Source organism: Triturus cristatus, chromosome 12, assembly GCF_964204655.1.
Source record: "Triturus cristatus chromosome 12, aTriCri1.1, whole genome shotgun sequence".
In the NCBI taxonomy this organism is placed as follows: domain Eukaryota; kingdom Metazoa; phylum Chordata; class Amphibia; order Caudata; family Salamandridae; genus Triturus; species Triturus cristatus.
The window spans coordinates 708,798,502-708,823,513 of record NC_140595.1 but is presented as its reverse complement, the minus strand read 5'-3'; the positions used below and the strand labels follow the sequence as shown (position 1 = coordinate 708,823,513).

Genomic DNA, 25,012 nt, shown 5'->3' with positions numbered 1-25,012 from the left:
CTCGTAATTTTAGGTGCAGAGGTTGCCTTTTTTCCCTGGGCGGGATCCATTACTTCTAGCCTGGGTTTTCCTACAGGCTCTAATTTGCCTGGTTCTAGGGGGAGGGATGGAAGAATCGGAATCAACTAATTCAGTGTCCGTATGCAAATCTACATCAAGAATAGGTTGTGAACTAACTGTTGGATGAACGCTTAATTCAGGAATATCACTCACTAAAACATCAATTTCAATTGGAGTACTACTGTTAACCAATGAAGGAGAAGCCAGCAGCGAATCTGACAAGGGTGCTGGCAAAGGAGAATTTTGGGAACAGTTTAACCCCAGTGAAGCCCTCCTATCGTTATTGATTTTACTAACAATCTGCACCATATAGTTGTCCATGGTGTTTACACTTGCTGACTTTTTCCATTTTGGCATGTTACCACACAGCTATGACAGGTATACTAATAGTTCACAGCGGCTTAATATCAGCTGTAAATAGTTCAATTAACAGTGAAGTCCAGCGAGCCAGAGATCAGTAAAACACTCACTCAGTCACTTTCAGGGGAGAAAAGGTCTGTCCCGTCCGGTCCTCTGTCGTCCTCGGACGGCCTCAGACGGCCCGCCCTTTGCCCGGGCTTAGCCCGGCGCCGCCCGCGCGCGTCCCGCGACGCGGGGGTCACGGTGGTGTTTTGTGCGCCTCCTGGCGCGAAAACAGCGTGGGCGGCTCCCCTGGCGCTAAGGGTTATGGGGGATGTAGTCTCGTCCCCACTCCGCGGCCGCAGATGGTGGAAGCGGCGGCGGGGGACGGAGCTTCCAGTTGCAGAAGGTGTCAGGCGTCAGATAGCAGCAGCAGCGGAAAGCAGCGGCAAACCCAGGCAAGTCCTCGGGAGAAAGCAGAGCCCGCTCTGCCGAGGTCACAGTGGTGTTTTGTGCGCCTCCTGGCGCAAAAACAGCGTGGGCGGCTCCCCTGGCGCTAAGGGTTATGGGGGGATGTAGTCTCGTCCCCACTCCGCGGCCGCAGATGGTGGAAGCGGCGGCGGGGGACGGAGCTTCCAGTTGCAGAAGGTGTCAGGCGTCAGATAGCAGCAGCAGCGGAAAGCAGCGGCAAACCCAGGCAAGTCCTCGGGAGAAAACAGAGCCCGCTCTGCCGAGGTCACGGTGGTGTTTTGTGCGCCTCCTGGCGCGAAAACAGCGTGGGCAGCTCCCCTGGCGCTAAGGGTTATGGGGGATGTAGTCTCGTCCCCACTCCGCGGCCGCAGATGGTGGAAGCGGCGGCGGGGGGCGGAGCTTCCAGTTGCAGAAGGTGTCAGGCGTCAGATAGCAGCAGCAGCGGAAAGCAGCGGCAAACCCAGGCAAGTCCTCGGGAGAATGCAGAGCCCCATTTACCTAGGGTACTCACATCAGTTTTAGAGAGGAAGCAGATAGGCTGGGGTCCTGGATAGCAGGATCCCAGCCAGACTGGTCAAAAACCATTCAAATACCAGGCAAAAAGTTGGGGGCAACCATATAGTCAGATTACACCTTCCTACAACGTACAAGCCCATACATACGATTCAACACTGAGAAGCATTGTTCTGAATCTAGACAACTCTCCAACCGCTAAAGTAACACAGCCTCACATGCACATTGTGATGGAGATAGATTAAATGTCAGCTCAATGCAGCTCTTGCACATAGGTATTTATAGTTATTTTGATTTTTAGCACAGATCCCCTGAAGAAGGGTCCTCAACCCAAAATGCATGGGACACGGATTGTACAATTGGATATTTCAAGCAATGGAGACCAATGATTGGAAGTCATTTATGAGATAACTATTGAGTAAGAGTGGTCAATTAAAATAAATTGTGTGAATAAACATGGACAAAAAAAAGATAACTGCACAGCAACGTATTATTTTATTTGCCAAATAAACATGGTGAACAAAACCATCACATTTTGAAAGCCAAGTGCGACCAGAGTTGGCAAGTGAGGATCCACTCCCGACACATTGTTCCATTATTTGCAGTAGAACACACATGAAATAGTGTTGAAGTGTTTTAGGTCACCTCTGGAAACTTTAACCCATTTGGCAACGGAGTGGTCAGGGGTTTCCCCCCCACCCACAGGGTGGAACTGTGCATTAAGGCAACACCCTCATTACCCTTCAGAAAACACTTTATGGATCGGGGGGGAGAAAAGAATGGACTTGCTGTCTGAGCAGACCTCCTGCGAGTTAGAGACAACATGCTTCCTTAGGCCATTTTCCTGTATTACTAGGTGACCAGTTCCAACCGGACACACCCTGAATCCAGCTGCTGGCCTCAGAGTACTGACCCAAACCTCCCCACACCCTATTCAATTTAGTGGCTTTAAGGGCTCACCCTGCCAATGATTGTGGTTATTACTCGAGGTTGGTATTCACCCCTTCAACCAACGCCCCAATATTTTACACTCATGTAATGTACAGCGCTCCACTGTATCATTGAGGTTTTGGATTTACATAGTGCAAACCTACATACTATGCAGTAACAAATTCTTACTTCCTTTTCACATCTTAATTGGGTATAAAGCTCCCATACTGCCAAAAAAAAACCCAAAAACTTGGATGTCTAGATTTTCTAATGCTGTGTTTCTATGAGAGATTGATTTCAAAAGTTTGAAGCTACTGCAGGTCTGTGAAAATGATACCAAGCTCTGTGGTGCCATGCTCTAGTACAGCTACAAGTCTAGCCCCACTAAAGATTTGCAGGTCTAAAAAATGTACTAAATGAAAAGATGAATCTCTTTACTGGGAACCACCAAGGGCCTTTGCCTAGCCTTGCTCCATCGTCCACTGACTGGATCTTCGTCCTTCTCAACTTTTGTATAGGATGAACCAACAGTTTGTATCCAACTGCATTTGATCACCAAATGGCCTCAGTGCCGACATGCTCGTGGCCTGCATCCGACTCGTTTATACCGACTGGAAAACAGTTTTTATTTTGTTGTAATTTTATTAATTATCTACTTTAAAATTAAATATTTTATCAACTGTGATGATATTTTGGCATGATGGCATATGCAACATATGCATTTGTCTGATGAACTCTAATACATATGCCAAGCTTTTAACAGTAAACCAGGGATTCATGAATGAAAACGGCTGATCCAATATGAATAGTGTTGCGTTTTATCTGGTTATACGCTCTTCCTTTAGTTACACATTTCGTACTGCTCAGCCAGGATGAGTGCAGGAGTGCTTGGTGATGTAGTGGAATGCTGAATGCTTGGTGACGGCATGGAATGCCTGGGAGTCTAGTGCGGAGGGTCAGTTAGAGTGTGCAGGCTGAGCAGCAACAGGGAGGCTGCTCCTGGTGGGGCGGTCTTCTAAATACTTACCTATTTACCTGAAACTTACCATCTTGATAACTTGCAACTAAGTCTTAATTAACCATCTTCTATACTGACTGGCAACAATTTAAAGAAAGAACCGACATGTTGTGGAAGTTAGTGTATCTGAACCTGCTGCAGAAACTGGAACTAAGGAACCTGAAGCTTGAAGGAAAGTGAATACCCTGGTTAGCCCCACCAGTGTCCCTCATCTGGACAGCCTGCAATCTGGGACGTTTGACCTGGTCCATTCTATGGATTTGATGCACTGATACCAGCAAGTCTGTTTGCCTGTGTGGCCCAATGTGCTGACTCAGATTTAGATAAGTGGTGGAAGCACTATGAGTTGTTGCAAGTAAACAAGGAACCTTTGTACCGACTGCTTTGAAGTTGGGCAAGTCAGCAAGAGCAACCGGCAGCATTTATTTTTAAAGAAATGGGCAGTGTTTCTTAGACATTATCGGGCCGCATGGGAGTGTGTTCTGCCTTGTGTTCACTGCATAGAAATTGGATGAGGCATCTGCGGCGTTTATTTTGTAGCTTTCATGTGATTCAACGGCATCGAAGTGGGAGTGAACTTTCATTGTGTTTTGATCTGGACCAGCAGTTTGCGGAGGGATATCTCCATAATACCAAGTGGTCATTGACAGGACTGGGCCACAGTTAGACGCTAAAGTGCCTGTGCTTTCTGGGATCTACAAAACCTTCAACCTACAAATCCTGAGATTTAATGGGAGTGGTTATTTATTTATTTATTTTGTTAAAGTCCTAGCTCGAGCTTTGAAGACCAGCCAACTTACTCACGGTTTGTTCATGGCTCATTCGAGTAACCAGTAGATTAGGAGAGCACGAGCCACAGCATCGGTCTTCGCTTGGAGGTTTCATAGTGGTAAGGCTCCTCGCGTCAGAGGATAGGTCTCACAGGAGGACATGTACTGACGAGCCCCTTCAAGCATGCGCAGTTCAAACGTCGCAGCCATTCATCTTGTGGCTGAAGTCTCCAATGCATATCTAAGCTGGGCACAGCAGTTTGGTTGTGTCACACCGCATCGAAGGACATCTCTGCAGTGCACGTGGAGTGGAAATTTTATTTGATTCCCTCATCTTCATATTTTGTCAGCTGTATGGGGTGAGGTATGAGGTTATGTCATTTCTGACATTCCAAGCCTTGTGGGAGTTGAAGCTAATGAGGGCTACAAGTTAGTAATCATTTCAGACTTTAAAGTGTTGCTGTGCAGTTCAAGTCTGTATGTATTACAGAGAGTGAAGTGAATTTTATGTTAAATTTTATTGTCTTGAGATATGGTCTCCTGTTGCTGAGTATTTAGAAGAAAATTGGGTAAGGGATTGCTCAGAAGGGGAAACTATGAAGGTTTTTGGGGCGGTTAATAATTGCCATCCCAAGTTTGCTTATGATGTTCTATTACATTAATTTGGTAATGTTTGTTTCATGCCATATACAGTTTCTCCTTCAGTTGATTTGTGAACGTCTGATTATTTGGTTTGTGGATGTTTAATATTTACTCTGTATGGGGGTTATGCCATTCTGCTTTTCCTGCTTAAGTTAACGTTAAATGCGGGACTGAATTTACTGATATGCTGCATGCTGGTATTGCAGGGTGAGTGGTTGTTTGGTGCCATCTTGGATTTCCTGCCAATGTGTATTATGCCTTGCTTGTGTGAGTACCTGGAGTTTTAGCCCATGTTTTGTAAGGTGTGTGGAATGCATTATTCGGACTGATTTCAGAGTCATGTACAATCAATGTATGATCTGGTCGGTGTGCATAAATGTGTGCGTGGCAGGGTTGTGTGCCCTGGTACTGAGTTGTACAGTCATGTACCCTAGTACCGTGTTGTAGAGTGGTGTACCCTAGTGCTGTGTTGTAGAGCTGGGTGCCAAGTGCAGAGTTGCAAGGTAGTGTACCCTAGTGCTGCGTTGCAGGGTCGTGCAGCCTGGTACAGCATGAAGGGAGTGTGGCAGGGTTGGGTATCCTAGTACTGCTTTGTAGGGTCGTGCACCCTAGTGCTGAGTTGCAAGGTTGTGTACCTTAGTGCTGCGTTTTAGGTTCAACGACCCTAGTGCTGTGTTGCAGGGTCACGTACACTGCTATAGTATGAAGTGAGTTGCCTGCGACTCATTCTGGTCAGGCTTACAGTGTGGGTTGCCCGAGACTGCACATCCTTTCAGGTTACGTTAGGTTTGGGTCAATAAGTTTCCTAAGGAAAGGGGGTGGATGTGATTCTAATGTATTTGATACTCTAGGAATGTTCTACTGAATATGAATGAATGAGGAAGCACTTGTAAAGCGCCTGGTTACCAGAGGGCATCCCAGCGCTAAGGAATACGCTAAACCGGATTCACGACATATCAGGGGAAGAGGAAGGTTTTTAACTGTTTACGGAAATGTAGGTGGTTAGGTTGAGAGCGGATATAAAGGGGAATGAGATTCCAGATCTTGGCGGCACTATATGAAAACAAGCGACCTCCACTTAGTTCGTTTGATTTTTGGGACTGTCAGTAGGTATTTACCCTCTGATCTTAGGGATCTTCCGGGCTGGTGGGGATGAATCATCGACAATCCTTTTCCAGCTAGTGCTTTATGTACGATGCACATGGCTTTGAATTGATTCCTCTCCTGGATTGGAAGCCAGTGTAATGAGGTCAGAGCAGGTTTGGCTGAGAGCCGTTTTGGAACATTTAAGAGCAGCCGAGCTGCACAATTTTGGACTGTCTGAAATATTTTAGTAGTGGAAAGTGGGGCTCCAAGATGGATAGCATTAGCATAATCCAGTCGAGACCAGATTAATGCTTGTACTAGCAACCTTCTGGCCAAAAAAGGTAGTAGGGAGAGGGTTTTCCTAATCATCCGCAAAAGGCCTTAGCAAGTGCCTGCCACTTTTCGTGCTTGTTCCTTACGATCTAGGTTGGAGTCGAGTACAACTCCTAGGCTTTTTCGGGGGAGGGCCCAGACCGTTAGGCCACCAGGAACCTATATTTAGGGGGGCCGCGTTGCCAAGAAGCATTATTTCCGTTTTTGCTCCATTGAGCTTCAGATAGGAGGTGTCCATCCAACTGGCTACTTTTTCTAGACAGGATGTGAGGGCCGATCCAGAGTTGTCATTTTTCTTCAGGGAGATGACAGAGTATCGTCTGCATAGGTGACGATCTGCACCCCGAACGGGATGACTACATGTGCCAGGGGGCTCAAGTAGACATTAAACATAGTGGAGCTTCATGCAGATCCATGAGGGACTCCACATGTAAGGGGTACTTGTTTGGAGATGCTATCTTCCTCAACAACTGGAAAAACTCTTTTCTAAAAAACACTAACCATTTAAGTGCAATTCCGTTAACTCCAACATCTCAAAGTCTGCTAATCAAGAGCAAGTGGTCGACTGTGTCGAAGGCTGCGCTTAAGTCTAATAAAATTGCAGAGCAGCCTCTGCTGTCGAGTATTTTTCTAGTTTCCTCCACTACCGACAGGATATTTTAATGTATTTGATGCATTAGAAATGTTCTCTCTTTTGAGTCTTTAGCCTGTTGAATTTACATTTCAATAATTCCGCTTGTAATTTCAACTCCTATCATTTATGTTTATATGTATTTTTTTGCTTTTTACATTGTTTCTGTCAAACGTTTCCTTGGGGAAAGGAGAGATGTTGTGACTTAAGTGGTCATACACTCTTCCCTTAGTTACACCCTCCCTACTGCTCCACCAGGATGACTGCGGAGGTGCTTGGTGATGTAGTTGAATGCTGAATGCTGAATGCTTAGTAAGATCATGGAATGCCTGGGTGTCTGGTGCTGTGCTGAGTTGGAGAGTGCAGGCTGGGCAGCAGGGAGGCTGCCCCTGGTGGGGCTATCTTCTATAGGCTTACCTACTTACCTGAAACTTACCATCTTGATAACTTGTCACTAAGTCTTAATAAACCATATTCAACAATCAACTTTATGGCTACCTGGACTTCTTTTACAGTTACAACAAATAGCCTAGTCTGGTTTTCTAGTCATAGGGCTTGTAAAATTGCTCCAATTTCTCTAAATGTATTCAACACTTTACAGGTGGGCTTGAAGCACTTCCCTCCGACAGCCTACCACTGAAGGTCATCCTTCCAAAGCCAGCATGTTGGAATCAACTTTTATTACAAGTCATTCACCTCTGCTGACTAGTGGAGAGCGTCAAAGGACAAACTAACAGAGGGGATCTTTATGCAACATGCTTTGATGCATTTTGAATTTTCAGGATTGTTGTTCATAGCCTAATGCTCGGCACACTGTGCAGTCTCTAGTGTCTGAGGGACACAGGACAGGTGGCAGTAATGCAAGGCTGAAGGAAGTTTAGTGACAGTGTGCCCTTAGTAATATCTGGAAATGCCGGACAAGTCAGTCTGAGCTGGTACTTGGCAGGTATTTCCATAAACAGTTAGACAACACATAAGGCATTTGCAAATTTAGAACAAATTGTTGAACGAGTTTGTTGAATTGTATTAGACTGCATTCCTTAGACTAGGCTAGGGGAAACCTGAGAGAGGCTTGCCGACTTACAGCTGAGAAGACCCTTCTAGCCTCTGTTAATCTCCACTCCGAGTGCTAAGCCTTCATTCTTATGTGTTTCTATTTACTAATCACAAACCTTCATTGGACTTTCTGAAGTGGCCAGGTGACCTAATTTGGTTAATTTAAATTCCACTCACCCAAACCTTCTTTAATTTAGATCAGGGATTTTCCTTCATGGAACAAACTTGCTGCATATTTTGCATGTATTTGTAATTCGTACAAATGTGCCATTTAATCTTATTCTGAGATGTTGACTATTTGGAGCTGTATTAAAGAGAAATAAATCTGAGTACCTTACAAAATTAGTTCAAACATCATTTTAAATCTTCATGTCGTTTCCTGTGCAGTCCCAGTTGGTTTTCACTATTATGGTGATTAATGTAAATGATCGCTCCTTATCCCTTCTTGTCGACTAACAAAGGTCTACACAACTAATTTCAAGAGTTATTTGAGGATGATACCAGACGTTGCCGATGCAAGAAACCCCACAGTGTCAATGGTCTACACATACCAGTAACAGGTGGTTTTACTCCATTTCTCTAGTAGGCAAGAGTGCCCATCAGGACTCATTTTAGTTTGCTCGATTAAAGATTGTCATTTGTTGTAGAATTGACATCCAGACTGATTCGGTAGAAACCAATTGCACAAAATAGATTTGAATGATTTTGTTAAGGGTCCTGCTGTTGGCAGGCCCAGACGATGGGTGTATGCACACAATGCATTTCATCTCCAATATTTCTGTAATTTAAGGCACTTCTGAGGGCTTCAGCTTCTGGTGTGCCTTCATCATGGCAGTAAATTGGGGGACTGTGGAGAACAACGTCTTGTGTAATCAGAAATCTGTTCACCGAGAGCGGATATTGCTGGTAAACAGGCTTTATTCTGCAATTATCTCTTTGCCCAAGAGTTATTTGCCAACAAGGTCGTCATTCCCATTACAGGTCACTTAAAGATCAGTTTCTGTAATAAACCAGTTTGTGGCGGAAGTACATTTCCTATTGCTTCCGGGATCAGTTTGCTAATCTCACACCTTCTGTACATCCTGCGGTTGGACCCCAGCCACACTTCCGGCCTCTTCAGTCACAGAAATTCATGTTCGCACAGTAGCGGCGTTCAGTACTCCCATGCGCTCGTTTAAAACCGATTTCTAATCTGCTTAACTGTGTTGGGTAATTTTGACACTGTGGGTGGCCAAGGAAGTGTGCACTTTGCAGGTTTGGCACCTTCACAGTTTTGCCCAAGTTCGTGATTTTCGCACCTCTGAAAGTTAGCAAGGTTTTACAATTTGTACACTATACCTTCGGTGTCCTTACAAGATAAATCTCCCGTTAGCCGAAGCCATAAAGTATTTGAGGTTTGTGAAGTAAACTTACCATTGTAGAGTTTTTTTTCTATTCCGGATTGATTGCAGTGCAGCACATCTTAACCCTTTATGCCACACCAAAGTGCAGGGGGGGGGGGGGGTGGCACTGCAGAATTAACAAAATAACCATGGTGGAGTTCAAAAGGTGAACGATCAATAAAGATGCCTTTAACTGTTGGCTTCATCTTGACACACGTGTGATACTTCACAGGCATAAGTCCAATGTCAGGCGGTGGCTTCTGACAAATTGCTGCTTATTCTTTTAACATGGAGACTGACGCTTACTTTTAACTACATAGTTAGTTCACTTTACAAAATGCTCTATCTGACAATCTTACAAGCGGTACAGGGAACTGAAAGGAGAGACTGTAGGATGCCAGTTTGGTGTAAATAGCTGTAAATGAACTGTATAAATATTTCAAAATATATCAGCAGCTGGGAAGGCCCGCAGGAAGCACTTTTTTCGTAATTCTGAAGCATGATAGAAACAGATTTTATTAGGATGAAAACAAATCAAGACCCTGTACTTGGCAATGTAGAAATGATCAATATTTGCCGAACCACAATTTTTGTGCTACAGTTGATCAATACAATTGAATGTCAGGGGTAATATTTTCCATTTCAGTGCATAATGGCTGGCTGTATCTATAGATATATATAGACACCGCGTGGGAATGGGGAAACATCGTTTACAACGCGGGGATTACATCGCGATGCCATTACATCGCGGTTTTTACAACGCAAGTCGTTACAACAACTAGCGCTAGATGGCGCTCTAGGACAAGGAATGGTATAATTTACTATCCAACACCTTACCTACTGTACGTAGACTGGAGTTGGAATAGTAAATGATACTACTCCTAAGTCCAGCACCCTCCAACGCAAGTCGTTGTAACGACTTGCGTTGTAAAAACCACGATGTAATGTACCACGATGTAAATGTATGCGTTGTAACGTCATACATCCGTGGGAATGGCATACACAGTAAAAGCATAAAAGTTGGAAAACAAATGCAGATGTGTGGTTAAGGCGTGCAATGAATTTCCCTGCATTGTTCCACCGAACAACCGTTTTCTATAGTATTCTTTGATTAATGCATGGTTTTCACATTTCCTAGGACGGATGTAACATTGATGGTAGTACCGCCACTTGGAAAATTGTTCCAGCACCACTGTACCCAAGTGCTGTACCAGACAAGAAGCAAACCACATGCACTGGAGTGGGTGGTTGGGAAGAATGTTCTTAGTGGAGCTGATATGGAAAGCCCTGGAGTGTCATGAATGAGTGACAAGAGTGGGGCCTTGATCTGGTCTGGAGACAATGTAGGCAGCGTGATGGATGAAAAGTACTACAGATACTCTTTAGTGATAGGACTATTTGCGGGTGGTCTTAAAAAAAAAAAAAAAAAAAAAAAAAAAGCAGCTCTGCAGATTGGTTAAACTATTAGGTGTTTATTGAAAAACCACAGTTCAAAACTAGGTTGGAGTTCAGGCTCAAAAGCATCAACTGGTGCTGCCTGTTAGGTTTCTCTCCTAATAACCATCTTTGCTGTTAGCACAGTGAGGTTTTGAGAATGGTGAATTCCTGGAGTTATGGTGTGGGCTAACACCATAACTGGCTAATCAGGGATTGTGTGTTTGGGCCATAATCACGATTTTTGTCTTTCCTTTTTTCACTGTTGCATTATACATTTCTGAACACTTTACTCCTATCTCTAGCTGTGTTTTGAGGATCATCTCGGTAAGGGACTGCAAAATTAAATCGGCATAAATTAACTAGGAGATTGCCCTAGACACCAAATGGGGCAAATGGGGCGGTACAATGGTCTTAATAAGCAATTCAGGAAAATTAGTCAAATAAAGAACACCGAGATAAAATGCAACCCTGCATTCGGCCATTTTAGGAAAGTAATCTCAGGAGTATTTTCGGACCCCAAAGTCTAGTAAATGCCTTTATTATTTTTCCAAATATAAATGTATCAAGGGACGCGATAAAAAAAAAATCCAAGTTAGCTTTTGCGCTAATAGTGGACCATGAAGTTTAATAAAAGTATTGCAAAAAAAAAAAAACACCCACACAATTGACACAGCTTTACCTTTTGTACATTTATACAATGTTCAGCAACACTTAAACACAGAATATCAACTGTGGAGCAGCCCTCCCTAAACCACAGGGTTCAATCGAAGAAGGAGAGTTAAGTTTACTCAATTGGAGTGTAGAAACCATGAAATAAATAAAAGTGCGGAAAAAAGCAACTTATGAGAAAATGAAATAGGGGGTTCGGGGTCTGACAAGCAGAGACTGGAGGGAGTTTTACAAGGAAAAGAAAATGCTTGATGTTGAGAAGAGGAGATCAGAAATTGTTCGGGACATAACAGGTAACACCGGAACAGTAAGTGCGAGACCACAATTCGTCCAAAAACAACTTGAGAGGAGAAAATTAAGCGGTGAGAGAAACGGGTGGTGATGAGAGAAAGTGAGGAGAGAAGGAGGCGGCCAGGAGAAAGGGAGCAAGATCGGGACAGGACACAGAAAATCGGGGGTGTAGCAATACACCCTGGGAGGGAATTCCAGAAAAATGCGAGAGTTTGGGGTTCGGGAGGAAGTAGTGTTAAGAAAGCAGGGTGAGCGATAAGTAACCATCGAAACTAACGGACAACACCCAACCGCTGGCACCTCGAGTGATGTGCACGGTGCGCCATGCCAAGCTCCCGCAATGACACCAAACTACAGTGGTCCCGCGCGCTCTAGCCTGCAGGGATGCCCCTCTTTTCAGCTCCGGTCCCTAGCGCCTCGAAGCAACACGAGATGCTGCAAATGCATATAAGTATACATAGAACGATAGTATACATGTAACAACGTTTACATCAACCTTAATACTTCCACCACCCTCTTCTGCACCTGCGCCCATATCCCCGTTTGTGCTCCTACTTACAGCTCCTGGTATAAAATCAGGGCCAAGGTGATCGAGAAGGCGCTTTTCACCCTGGCCCTGGGAGCCCACCAGGGTGATGGAGATGCAGTCCATAGTCTTCGCCTGCAGGACCCTGCCGGTCTCCACCTGTATCTTGTAGTCAGCCATGTCTGAGAGCAGCTCTGCGGTGCTGGGTCACACGGGCTCAGTCCCTTTCTTTTAAAGGAAGTCAGCAGCGTCTTTATCAAAACCCACCCCCTTTTACACCCAGGGAGGTTGGACTTCATCCCTGCCAGGTGCCTAGCTCCGAAAACGGACTTGGACACACTTCAACGGCTGTTGGTGACTACCAAAAGGAGGGTGGTCTCTCAAAGGGCTGCGGCCGGTGTAATAAAAGGGCGCGGCTTAAAAACACAAGCTAAAAATCTGTGATTAGCATAGTGTGCCCCGGACTGGTATTTTCCTGCTTCTGTCATTGCATCCTGATATACAAGACAGCAAGTAACATTACACCTGCAACAAGCCTGGACTTGGTTTTGTCAATGGCTGTTAGATGCGTACTAAAACACATAAATACAAACAAAAAAAAAAAACACACACACACACCCACACCCACCCCCTTGGTTGAATAGAATTTGAAAAAGCTTTGGTTCTAAAATAATGAGACTGAAAGAAGTAACTGAAGTTACATCACAGGCAGTGAAGGGTAGTACTGCTGCAGAGTCGTTTTATTTATTTCTCCCCACTGAGCGTGAAGGCGAAAACGAGAGCCCGATGCGGACCCATTTCAGCACCTGTGTTTTTTTTAGAACTGGCAGGACCCGGCCCACTTAATGCCCTGGCGGTTTCCCAAGAAGAACTTGTTCAGGTCAAATTCACTACACTCAGATCACACATTTTGTGAATGTGTTGTGGTCTTATTTATTTCCCTTCCCTTTTTCTTCCACATCCTGTTGCCCCCTCTCCCTTTCCTTTCCTTCCCTTCCCTTCCCTTCCCTGTTGCTGGGCTGTGTCCCTGCATTCCATGTGTCATTGCTGGAAAACAGAATGTTCTGTTCTGGAGTGAGACCTGGGAGTTGGGATGTTAGCTGCTGCCTGAGCTGGTGGTCTTTTTGTGTGTGTACTCCTGAATAAATATACTTCAAGCCTACTGGAGCACCTCGCTGGACTTCTTTACACTGGTGACGAGTTGTACCTACGTGGGGACAGGAATTCCTTGGCCACCAGCTTCCCCATCGAACCCTTTTCTTTCCAGCAGCGCTGGATTAATGTTGATTAAAATCTCCTTGGACTACGGAGATTCAAGTACTATTTAAACTTGGGCTGGTTCCTTAACTGAATTTTTACTGTGCATTTTCATGGTTTTGCCCTAAAAAAATTCGCGAAATTACTCCATGCCTCCATGCCTTGGTGTTGTGTTTTTTTCAAATTCAAGGCCTACTGTAACGGTAACTCACTGCCTTGAGTAAAGGCCTTGTGACGTCCCTTAACTGGCCTGGCTGGACTCTGTTGTTCACTCCTAGCAACCATGGAATTCTGATGACGTTACTCCTCTTCTGAAGATCTCGCTGTGCTGAGCCTGTTGCCTAGAGAAATGGTGTCCGTTCTGCCCGCAAGGGTTTCTCTCCTCGTTCCAGTGCCTTCTGTGTGCTGTGGCCACGACTTCTGTGGACGGCGGCAGACACCTTCGCAATCCTCCTTACAACCAGAGTCTGTGTAAGCTGCATTTGCTGATTGGTTATTTTAAGAGCATGCGCGATGATGCGCACACCCTCTTTCAGCTTCGAGCATGCGCACTGAGGAAAATTCAGTGGCAAGCGCACATGAGCATGCACGCTGCACACACCGAGAATAAAACTAGTTATATTTCGGCAGCGTGTCAGTGATGCGCACACTTTACTCATACTTAAGGTTGGTGATTACGCTCATAAAATCTCAAGATGAATTTCACTCTACAGCATGTCAGTGATGCACTCACTTTAATTGGCATTAGATATCTATGTGCACAGTGATGCACACATCAGTTTTGGAAGACTCAACACATTTGTGCGTGTACGGTGATGCAAACCATTTACAGTTTTTCTTTGAGTTAATTATACAGTTCTAGTCATTGTGTTTTTACGTTTGCATCACAGTTGTTTGCACAAGTTGGTGATCGCGATTTGATATTTACATTTGCTGCATCATACATATGTATCTTCATTTAATTAGCTACAGTTGTCATATTGTGTGAAACAAACCCCAGTTTGCATTAACTGCCGGGAGGTTGAGATTCAGACCGTCTTGGCATCAAGACTATGAAAGGTTTTAATTACTTTGTCTGCATTATTTTTGTTCTTACTGCAGTTGTATTTTTGGCTTCTGTAACTTTGCTATATCTTCTTGTTCAACTGTACGGGAGGGAGATGTGTTGTGGTCTTATTTATTTCCCTTCCCCTTTTCTTCCACATCCTGTTGCCCTTTCTCCCTTTCCTTCCCTGTTGCTGGGCTGTGTCCCTGCATTCCATGTGTCATTGCTGGACAACAGAATGTTCTGTTCTGGAGTTCGACCTGGGAGTTGGGATGTTTGTTGCTGCCTGAGCTAGTGGTCTTTTTATGTGTACTCCTGAATAAATCTACTTCAAGCCTACTGAGCACCACACTGGACTTCTTTACAGAATGATATGGTTGTATGACATTACAAAGCTGACAAATAGCACGCATGCCTTTACCACGCATGGAAACTATTTAAGGGAAGCATTTTTTAAGATAAGTATTCCACTATATATATTTCCTAACAATTGATTCTGGCACACACAACAGCGGGTACAAACGTGGGGCCGGATCAAAGCCCAATTTAATTTTGAAGAACAAGAAAACGCTGCACTCAAAATTTCCAATTGTTCAAGACTTATTCTCTCAGAATGTCTCGACCAGACTTGAATACTTTACTCTTACGAGATACATTTGATAATATCCGCATTGATGAAGTTGGGCAATGGGCAGTTCCAGTACAGCAATAAAGATCAGGAATGTGGCACCACTGAACTGTGCAATTATGAAATAATGCTAACTGTGCTCCACATAATTGTGGGTGCTTAAGGACTTTGTTATGGTATACACCATTGCATATATTAAAGGTGTGGGGTGAACAATTTTCCTTTGAGCAGTGCATTGCAAAATTGTATAAAAGTTAAATTGTGTGAGATACATAAGTGGGCGCCACAGTTCCCCCCCCCCCCCCCCATCAACCTTTTTTTCCATCCCTCCCGATCCCCAAAATACCTTTACCACCCCATACCCTTAACCACCACAAAAAAAACCCACATAAAACCCTATTACCCCTATCCATCCCTACACGCAACCAATCCTACACATAAAACCCCTACGCAGCCCTTAACCTAAAAGCTTAAATGTGTGTGTATGCAGTTATAGCATTCACTGGAAAAAAAATTATTAAAGTTTACAGGGACGTTATAGTGGGGCTCAAATTTCACTCCTTCAAAACCATAGAAATTCAGCAGTTCTTATTATCGGAGCCAACTATAACTTACGCACCTGCAATGCACGGCTATGACCTCACTCATGACATGGTTAGTGACATCATCCAGTGACTTAGTATTTTGTAATTGTTTATGATTGTTAAACATATATACTCTGAGGTACAACAAAAGTTAAATTCATATACTAGGGGCCATATTATGAAAGGGCCCTGGGGTCACACTGGGTATTTGTGCACGCTTTACATGCCCAAGGCCACTTTGGTATTATAGATGGGGCCGCAGACGCTGGTGCGGCCAACTCTATAATACTGACAGCACTATCTTTAGATAGCGTTCCCTCATTTGCATATGGCGTGCACCATGCAAATGAGGGAATAGTTTGCCTCTGCATCCACGCTGTATTACAGACATGGGCGCAGAGGCAAAGATGCTCTCAAGGGGCACATTGACAGTGCTCCCCTCGATTGCAGCCCCCTGGTAGGATGAGTGGGGTGGTCCAATGGACCTCCCCCCAGACATCCCCTTTAAAAGTGAAAGCAGGTTGCTGCCTGCGCTGTGAAACCAGAGCAGCTTTAAAGGAGCCGCTTCATGTTTCACAACGATGGGCGAGTTTGCGGCTACCCTAGGGGCAGTGAATTCACAATAATGCAGACATTTTTCATGGATTGCGCTGGGCGCACCTTTGAAAGGTGCGCCCAGCGAAATATATTCTGCACCTATATTATGGTCCTAGGTGTACTGCTAATGAGTGATACTACTTCTAACATTTATTATAAGTGGCTGTGTGACTATGTATCTGTGTGAGATTGGGTGTCTGAGTGACTGTATGGGTGTATAAGTGGGTGGGTGTGAGTGGTGGTAGGAGCAGCTGTGAGTGAATACGTGGTGTGTGGGTGAGTAGGTGTGTTAGTGGCTGTATGGGCGAATCAGTGGCTGTATTGCTGAGCCAAAGGGTGTGTGTGTGACTCGGATGCAGCTGCAAGGGTGGGTGTGCAAGTTGCTGTATGGGTGAATGTTTGGTTAAGTGAGTTGGAGTGAGTGGCTGTGTTGGAGTTTCTCTGTAAATGGCTGTATGCATTAGCAAGTGGATGTAGGAGTGCTTGTATGGATATGTGAATGGGTATGTAAGTGGTTGAGTGGTTGTGCAAGTGCTTGTATGGTTGAGTGAGTTACTGTGGTAAGAGGCTTTATGGGTGAGTGAATTGTTGTGTGAGTGACTATGTTTGAGTGAGTGGCTGTGTGTGTACCAGTATGGGTCTGTAAATGGATATGAGAGTCATTGTGTGGGTGTATGAGAAGTTGTATGGGGTCAGGAGTGGGTTTGTGAGTGGTTCTGTGGATGAGGTTTATCAGTAATGTCATTGACCAGGTCATGAGTGATGTAATATGCAAGGCCAGAAGCAGTTCATTGCAGGACGTAAGTTATAGTTAGCTCAGTAAACTGTAACTGCTGAATTTCTATGGATTTTGTATGAGTGAAATCTAGGCATAGCTATAACATCCCTTTAACTTTTGTTTTTCAGTGAATTTCTAAGGTTTTTAAATTTGATTTCCCCAACTGTATCCTTTGTGAGCGAGTGTGTGAGTTTGTGTTTCAATGGGTCTGTGAGTAGGTGTGTAAGTGGCTGTGTGGGTCTGTGATTGGTTGTCAGTGCCTATGTATTCCTGTGAGTGGTTGAGCGAGTGCTGCTGTGGGTAGGTGTGTGTGAGTGGCTGTAGGGGTCTGCGAGTGAATGCATTTGAGAGGTAGAATGGATTTTTGGCATTTGCATGCTGGAGGCATTTAAAAAGGAAGAACCATGCAGACGAGTGTTTTGTTTATTGACATAGCCTGGTGATGAGCAGTCACACAAGTTCAAATTGTGCTCCAATAGATAAACAATTGATTCACTTCTATTGAGGATTTCAGATAATTGTTCAAAGTAGAACATTGGTGGAAACATATTTGCTTTGCATCCGCCAATGCCAAGATGTTCAGATCATATTCATTTTACTCAAGTGGAGATTCACCTGGGCTGGCAGCTAAGTTTATACTGGTAAGTACTTCCCGTTGAGGTTTTATTGATCTGAAATAAGAATCAGGGCCATAATGGAACCTCATTTCTTTCAAGGCAGGTATACAGTTTTGCCTAAAAGATATCTACCCAACTACAGTACTTTCTACTGGCAAATTAGTAAATGCTTTCCCATTGTGTACATGCCTAGAGTATGTTGTATACTACAGTTGTGTAATAGGCAACCTCTTTACGTGTTTCTCTGTCTCACCTTGTTGCAGTGAGGTAGTAACAATAAAAAAAAAATGTTTTATTTGTTGCAAATTTGTCACGAATTATCGCAGCATGTACGTTCCAGTTTCATGAAAAAGTTGAAAATAGCGTGTTTTTGAAAAAAATTTAAAACACAAATAAACATATTGCAATTACTGTTTGACAACAGCTGTTTACTAATAGTGTTTAAACTTCTATTTTTATAAAAATTCTTAATGTAAAGCACACTTAAATTGTATTGCACATCTTTGAGACAATGCCCGTTTTCGCAAAGGTCATGTGACTATAACAAAGACGTGATTGGAGAAGACCATTTTCATAAATCTTCGAAGGAAGTTCCCACACATTTCTCTCTTCTTGAATTTTTCACTTGATATCTGGGTCATTCTATAAAGCGGTCCTATACTACTAGTGCAGAACTCTTAGGAATTTTTTTATGTTACCCAAAATATCAACTGGAGGCAGGACCAGCAGGAGGCGCCACAGCAACCAGAGGAGCAAAAGTGGGAGGAACTGAAAGAAGATGTATTAGAACCCACCTCAAAGGCAAAGCACTGTCTGGGATTTCTTTACAATTCATTCTGGGTAATCTAAATTGGTTGCAAAGTTGGTCAAATGCAGCATGTGCAATAAGACCCTATAAAGGGGCACTGCCAAAAGTATTCTTGAGAAACAAGCAGGTTATAGCGAGCTAGGAGCTGCAGGTGCGCTAGGGGCGGGAGAGCTAGGGGCTGAATGAGCGGTAGTGTGAGGGGCTGAATGAGTGGAAGCGCGAGGGGAGGCACGGGCCATGTAAAGGTTAGCGTTCCCAGCGTGTTTCGGGTCTGAGACATTCAGCATGAGCGTCATATTGGTTATCTTATTTATACCGGCACGGGCTCATGCGCGCATCATTTTCTTTAACAAATGTCACAGCCTTCTTGTAATGCAAGATACACATCAGTCAAATATCTCTGAATAGAAGAACAGTCAAAAGGGTTTAAAATTCTTCATGTAATATTAGTTTATACATGACCTGATTAGATCTCTTATTGGAGCACGAGCTAATATGCTCGCCAATTGTGTAATGAGGAAAATCATGGCCATCTTGTAATGGGCAATATTAGAGAAGATCCAACTATGATCAATAAATCTCAATTCGTGAAAAGGACCATCAAGATTCAGAATCCTTGTTTGATAATCATTTTACGTAATGGCCATAATACTAGAATTAGATTTTTATTTTAATTTTTTCAACACGAAACAGTACTTTTTAGTGTTGGCTATACCTCGTGATTTTCCCACAAGTGAAAATAAGTAGTTTAAAGGGTGAGAAAGTGCGAGATGGAAAGATAAGGCGAAATACGTCATAAGAGTCGATTTACTCCATCATACATATTGACGGACATACTTCATCAATATTGTATCTTTTGAGTGAATGGGTATTTTAATACACGACACTTACGATTTCGTAACTTATATAGGGAATATGCTTGTGAACAGACACAATCCCATCGAAACCAAAACATAGTACACGTTCTTAAGAGCATATTGCATAATCGTTTTACTTAACGGACATAATCCTATAATTTGATTTTTTTACAACATGAAACATTACTTCTTAGTGGTGACTATACCTCATGATTTTTCCACAAGTGAAAAGAAAGTAGTTTAAAAGGGTGCGCGAGACGGAAATTTAAGGCGAAACACTGTTGTAACAGTTGATTTACTCTTAGGAGGGTATTCTGTTGATATCTTCAGGTGTCTCCGAGGTGGATACCTTTTTCCTATTTTGCTTTCATATTGCCCATGTTCTAGCCCGATTTATGATTCATTTCTTCTTTTTGCAATTAACATACTATAGCGCACTGGCTGTCATTCTATTTTTTTCACAGGTGTAGTTTATGTACTGATATGCAAATGCAACAGGGTGTTGGGAGTACCATTAGAACATGGAGAGCAAGGACACAGGAACACTTTAGAGCAGTCAAACGGGGGGATCCGATTTATCCCTTTGTGGTTCATGCACTTTCCTGAGACAAACAGGACCGACACAGGTCCTTTCATTTTCATGGATTGGAAATATTCCCGCCTGCTGACAGGGGTTTTAATAGGGAATTTAGGCTTTGATGACAAGAGGCGACTTGGATCAGGCGCCTTCAGGCTGTAGTACACAGTCTGAATATAGACTGGGAACTGCGATATTATCTTGGAGTTTGAATTGTCTGATCTGAACGTTTGAATATGGATATGTTGGGAAATGTGAAATGCATCTTACTCCAAGATTACGGAGGATTGAATGATCTTATTTCTGTACAATACGGTTATACCCAAGATTGGGAACATTGACTAAGATACATGTATAACTATGTTGTGATATGATCAATATCCGTCATCCAATGTAGTGAAAGAGGCGCTATTGTGGTTTGGCACCCTATGAGGACATTTGACTACCATCATTTTAATTGACTTTAGTGTGTTATTTTACCCTAGCCTGGATATATGAGACGGTCCTGCATATGCCTGCTGCTCTTCTCTCTTGTAATCTTGCTGTCTTTCAGTGGGAGCTGTCATGGAGTAGAATAGTCTTGCCAAGAATAGAAGGTGTGGGACGTGATTTGAAAGCGTGAGAGGTGTGGAATGTACTTTTTTGTTTCAAAGTGCAGTGTTGTGAGCAGTGGTGCACACGTGCATTGTGTTGTACATTGGTGAGAATTATGAGCTCTTACAATTGGCTTTGACATGGCCTGATGTCATCTTGTTTTCTGACTTTACCTTGCTTCAGCTTGTGTGTGTGCACAACAGTGCTTGCAAGTTGTTTGGGTTATGAGAAAGTGCTTTCTATTGGCTTTGCATCACGTCATGTCATCCTTTGCCCTGGCTTTGCCTTTCAAGCACTGCTGTGGACGCTCAAAAACTGCAGTAAATGGTTTGGGTTATTCACATTCAAAGTCATTCTGTTTTCCTGAGTGATTGCTTTTGTTTAATGTACTCAGGAAAGCCTTGTGGGAGCATCGTCAAGATAGAGGCTGGAAGATGTGAGAATGTAAAACTGCCTCAGAGTCAAAATACGGGAGCTGGGCCAGCCTCCGTCTGGTACAGCCAGCTCGGTTTTTTTTAATAAGAAGGGGGCAATTTTTTCTAGAAGCTTAGCCTCACGTTTAGTAATGGTATTTAAGCAGGGAACCTTCGAGGGCCAGATGGAAGTTCACCACAGAATAGACGTATTGCTGTGGAGGTGACGGCACTTGAGTCCCAATTGAACTCCTTCCTGGGCTGTTGAAGGGCTTCCCCAGCTCGAGTTGGCAAGGATGATGCTAATTCAATCGGTGAGGTGTTCCTAACCATAATATATCTATATCTCCCCTACTGGTGGTCGCCAGTAGGTAGTTATAGTTAGGACCTATTTTCCATAGGAAATCCGCAACATTCTATTTGGAATAACTTTGGCACCCGTTGACGAATCTTCGCGAATTTTTCAAAACTTTTGGCCAGCTCCGGTCCGCTCCTGTCCTGAAAGTCTCGGGATGATTAGTGTAAAAAAAAAAAAAAAAAAAAAAAAAAAAAAAAAAGGAGGTCCCTAAACGTATTTTCCCCATGCAATTTCCCATAGGACCTTTAGCCACAGCTACAGTCCGAACTGCTGAACGGAATTACACCAAATTTGGCAGAAAAGTAGACCTTGGTTCAGAGTCATGCCTTTTGCTTAAATGGTGTAAATCCGTTCAGTAGTTCCAGAGAAAATCAAAAGTAAATTCACATATCTGGGCGGAGCCTAACCACACATCTCATCGTGAGATCTGATTGGCTGTCAGCACTTCATCCAAGAAGTGTTGGCAGCCATCTTGGGACCAATATACATGATAGCACCTCATTAAAAAGCATTGCAGTTAATAGAAGGTTTTAAGACTTTAGTTACATTATAAATCATTTGTTGATGGTACCATACTCATTTTAGAAATTGTGGTATGTTCTAAGGTGATTTCACCATGTAAAAAAGCCTTCTGCTGGGATATCATGATTGAGAGAAAAATATTTTCTCATGCTTTTCCCACAGAGGTTTGGAAGGTGATCTATAAGCTAAACTGAGAGCTTATTTTCTGTAAATTCACATTATCTTTCTCAGTCATGTGAGAATGAAGTCTGACATTCTCAGTAAAACATGTACATCCAACAAGGGCAGAGACTGTCAGTTGATTCCTTTGTGTTCTACTGCAGCTTCCCAGAGTGTTCCAAAGAACAACTAGAGCGCTAACAGTCCTACTTATGATAAACGTATGGCACACCTGAAGCCATCTTGCTTGGATTAAAGTGGTAACTCTTAAAACATTTAATTTAAAAAAGAACAAAATGAGGGGGTTCATTTTTCCATAACAAGTAGGATTAGTGCTGCAGAAAGAAAAACTAGGGCACATTTTGACTTCTGAAATCCTCTTCTATTTCATAAAAAAATTCTGACATGCAGACTGAAACATGCATTTTCAATACCAGCAGCAGTCTTCCCTGGTGAGCAGTAGCTTTACTACAGTGATCTAATGAGCAAAAAGAGTGCCAACATTCTGAATTTATGGCAAATGTGTGACACATCTGAATGCCTTCTTGATGGAATCAAAGTAAAAAACTGAAAGTATTTCCTACTGAGGAGACTGCAGTAAATGAGGAAATTAGGAAACTTCATAACAAATAAGTCTCCCAAGATGGCCACCAGAGACAAAAGAGCCAAAACGTAGCCCAAATATCACCCAGATGTAGCCCAAATATAGCCCAATGACAGAAATGTGCCAAACACTTATTATTTTGTGTTTTTGCAGTGTTATATAGTGCAGACTTGTCAGGTATTGGAGTGCTTTACATGAGCATTGGTTACATCACACAAGAACAAATTCATTTTGGTTGTAGACATGGGGAGACTAAGTGATTTGACCAGAATCACAGAATGTCGAGCTGAAGCAGAAACTCCAACCTGGTTCCCCAGTTGCAAAGTCTGCAGTTCTGGAAGTAACACCACATCCTCTCCCCTAAGTGCAACATTTAATCAAGTAATCAACTGGATAAAAAAAAACAAAGATAACAAGTAATTTAAAAGTGCTTTGTCGCTATTTGAAAACTCAGAAAATATCTCCTTATTTTAGTCTTTTAGAGCACTAACCATAATTTTGATGCCAATAAGACCCTCTCATATATGTACTTTCTAAAGGAAATGCTGTAGGTATTACAGTTTTGATTACATCAAGATGACGTCCATTCCACACTTTTGTAATAAATATAGAATGTTAGCAATCTAGTTGTTCATTAGGATACTGTTGAGAGGCAGAGGCCAGGGGCATGGACTCTGAAAATTGAAGGCAGGTAGGAGGGTGCAAAGGCAACAATTTAACCACACTGAGCAGGCAGGAAGGGCCGTGGCAGCACAACAGACTCTGGAGGGCAGTGGAAAGGGGGGCAGGGGCAACAAACCAACAATACAGGACTTGCAAGAGGCAGTGGCAATGTAATAGACCATTGTGGGCAGAAGGAAGAGGCAATGGTAGTACAACCATACATGCCAACAGACCCGATTCAGCCAGGAAACGTCCAATGTTTTTAAGCTCAAATGGGCTTTGTTTGATCTGTCTCCTGTCTACAATCTCCTCTTTTTCAATGTAACTCAAAGGGGAAAATCAATACCCCAGTTTTTTTTCAAAATCTCCCTCTCACGAAGTTCAAAATGTTTGCAAGTATGGTACATTGGATCATGGAAGGAAATGAGGTAGGGACATGGACTTGGATAACAGAGGACAGGAGGGACATGGAGAGGTGCACCAAACTGACCCTGCAGGGCAGGCATCAGGGTTTGCAGCAGCACAATACACCACACAGGGCATGCGGGACGGGAGTGCAGCACAACAATCCATAGAAAGCAAGAGGGAGGGGACAGGACCATGCACATGGACAACAAAGAACAGAGGGGCAAGAGGCAATGGTAGCTAGCTGACCATAATGGACAGACAGGAGAGAAAGCTGCAGCATAACAGACCATAAAGGGCAGGAGGGACGGATCAGGGGCATTACAATGGAACAGACAAGCCAGGAGGGAGAGAGTAGGGGTCTGCACATGTAAACAGAGGGCTGGGAACAAGGGGGCAGGGCAGGAGCAGCAAGATAGCCACGGAGGTCAGGCAGGATGAGCACTAGAAGCAAGACACACCATGAAGAGCAACACTGAGACTGTGATGGCATACACACAGACCATGGAGGGAAGGTGGGAGGGGGTCAGGGGCAGCTAACTGACCACACAGGGAAGGTCCGAGGGGCCATGGCAACACAGAAGACCATGCATGGCAAGTGGGAGGGTTAGTGGCAGCACAATGGCTATGATGGGCAAGAAGGAGAGTGCAAGGGCATGCACAAAGGACGATGGAGGATAGAAGGGAGGGTCAGGACCTGTACACAGACAAGAAAGTTCAGGGGAAGGAGCCTCACAACAGACCGCATGGGGCAGGCAGGAGGAGCAGTTGCAGCACAACAGACCAGGGAGGGCAGAAGGGTGTGGCAGTTCAATGGACCATGTAGGACAGGAGGAAGAGGATAGGGGCATGGCATGTGGACAGGCAGGGTGGAGGTGGCAGGGACAGGTTACAGTCATCTGACAATGCTAGGCAGGTGGGAGGGGAGTGGCAGCTCAACAGAACCCTCAGAGTAGATAGGAGTGGCAGGTCCATGGAACATGGTGGGCAAAAAGGATGGAGCAGGGGCATGCACAAAGACATCGGAGGGCAGGGGGAAGGAGAATAGGGGCAGCAAGCTAAGCACAGAGTTTAAGCAGGAGGTCAATGATGGGGCATAGAATTGGGCAATGGAGGGCAGGAGGAGGGGACTGGTACATCATACTAAATTGAGGGCAGTGGCAGCACATCAGACCATGCATGGCAGGAGGGAGGCGGCTAGTCCATGGATTCACACAACAGAGGATAGGGAGGAGGGGGATGGGGCAGCAAGCTAACAGTTCATAGAAGGTGGCTATTAGGAACTTTATTGTTTTTAAAACGTGTGTCTGTGCGAACTACTTACTTACTAGTCTCTAAAGTTGTAATATAAAATATGTGCTGGGGAGTGTAACGTTGCATATGCACTGTGAC

The 25,012-nt window shown here is 43.8% G+C and overlaps 1 protein-coding gene across 2 annotated transcripts in view; it reads right to left on the bottom strand.

Annotated features, from left to right (window-relative positions):
* LOC146780368 (hydroperoxide isomerase ALOXE3-like) overlaps window positions 1-25,012 on the bottom strand; it is a 202,061-nt gene that overhangs the window by 88,964 nt on the left and 88,085 nt on the right. Inside the window, exon 1 of one of the 2 annotated variants that reach the window (XM_085639757.1) lies at window positions 12,188-12,398. The exons of the other annotated variant lie outside the window; for it this stretch is intronic. Within the exon in view, the coding sequence (XP_085495883.1) occupies window positions 12,188-12,334 (147 nt within the window). The 5' untranslated portion in view covers window positions 12,335-12,398. Of the gene's footprint in view, window positions 1-12,187; window positions 12,399-25,012 lie in introns of those variants that run through there. 2 annotated transcript variants of the gene reach the window in all.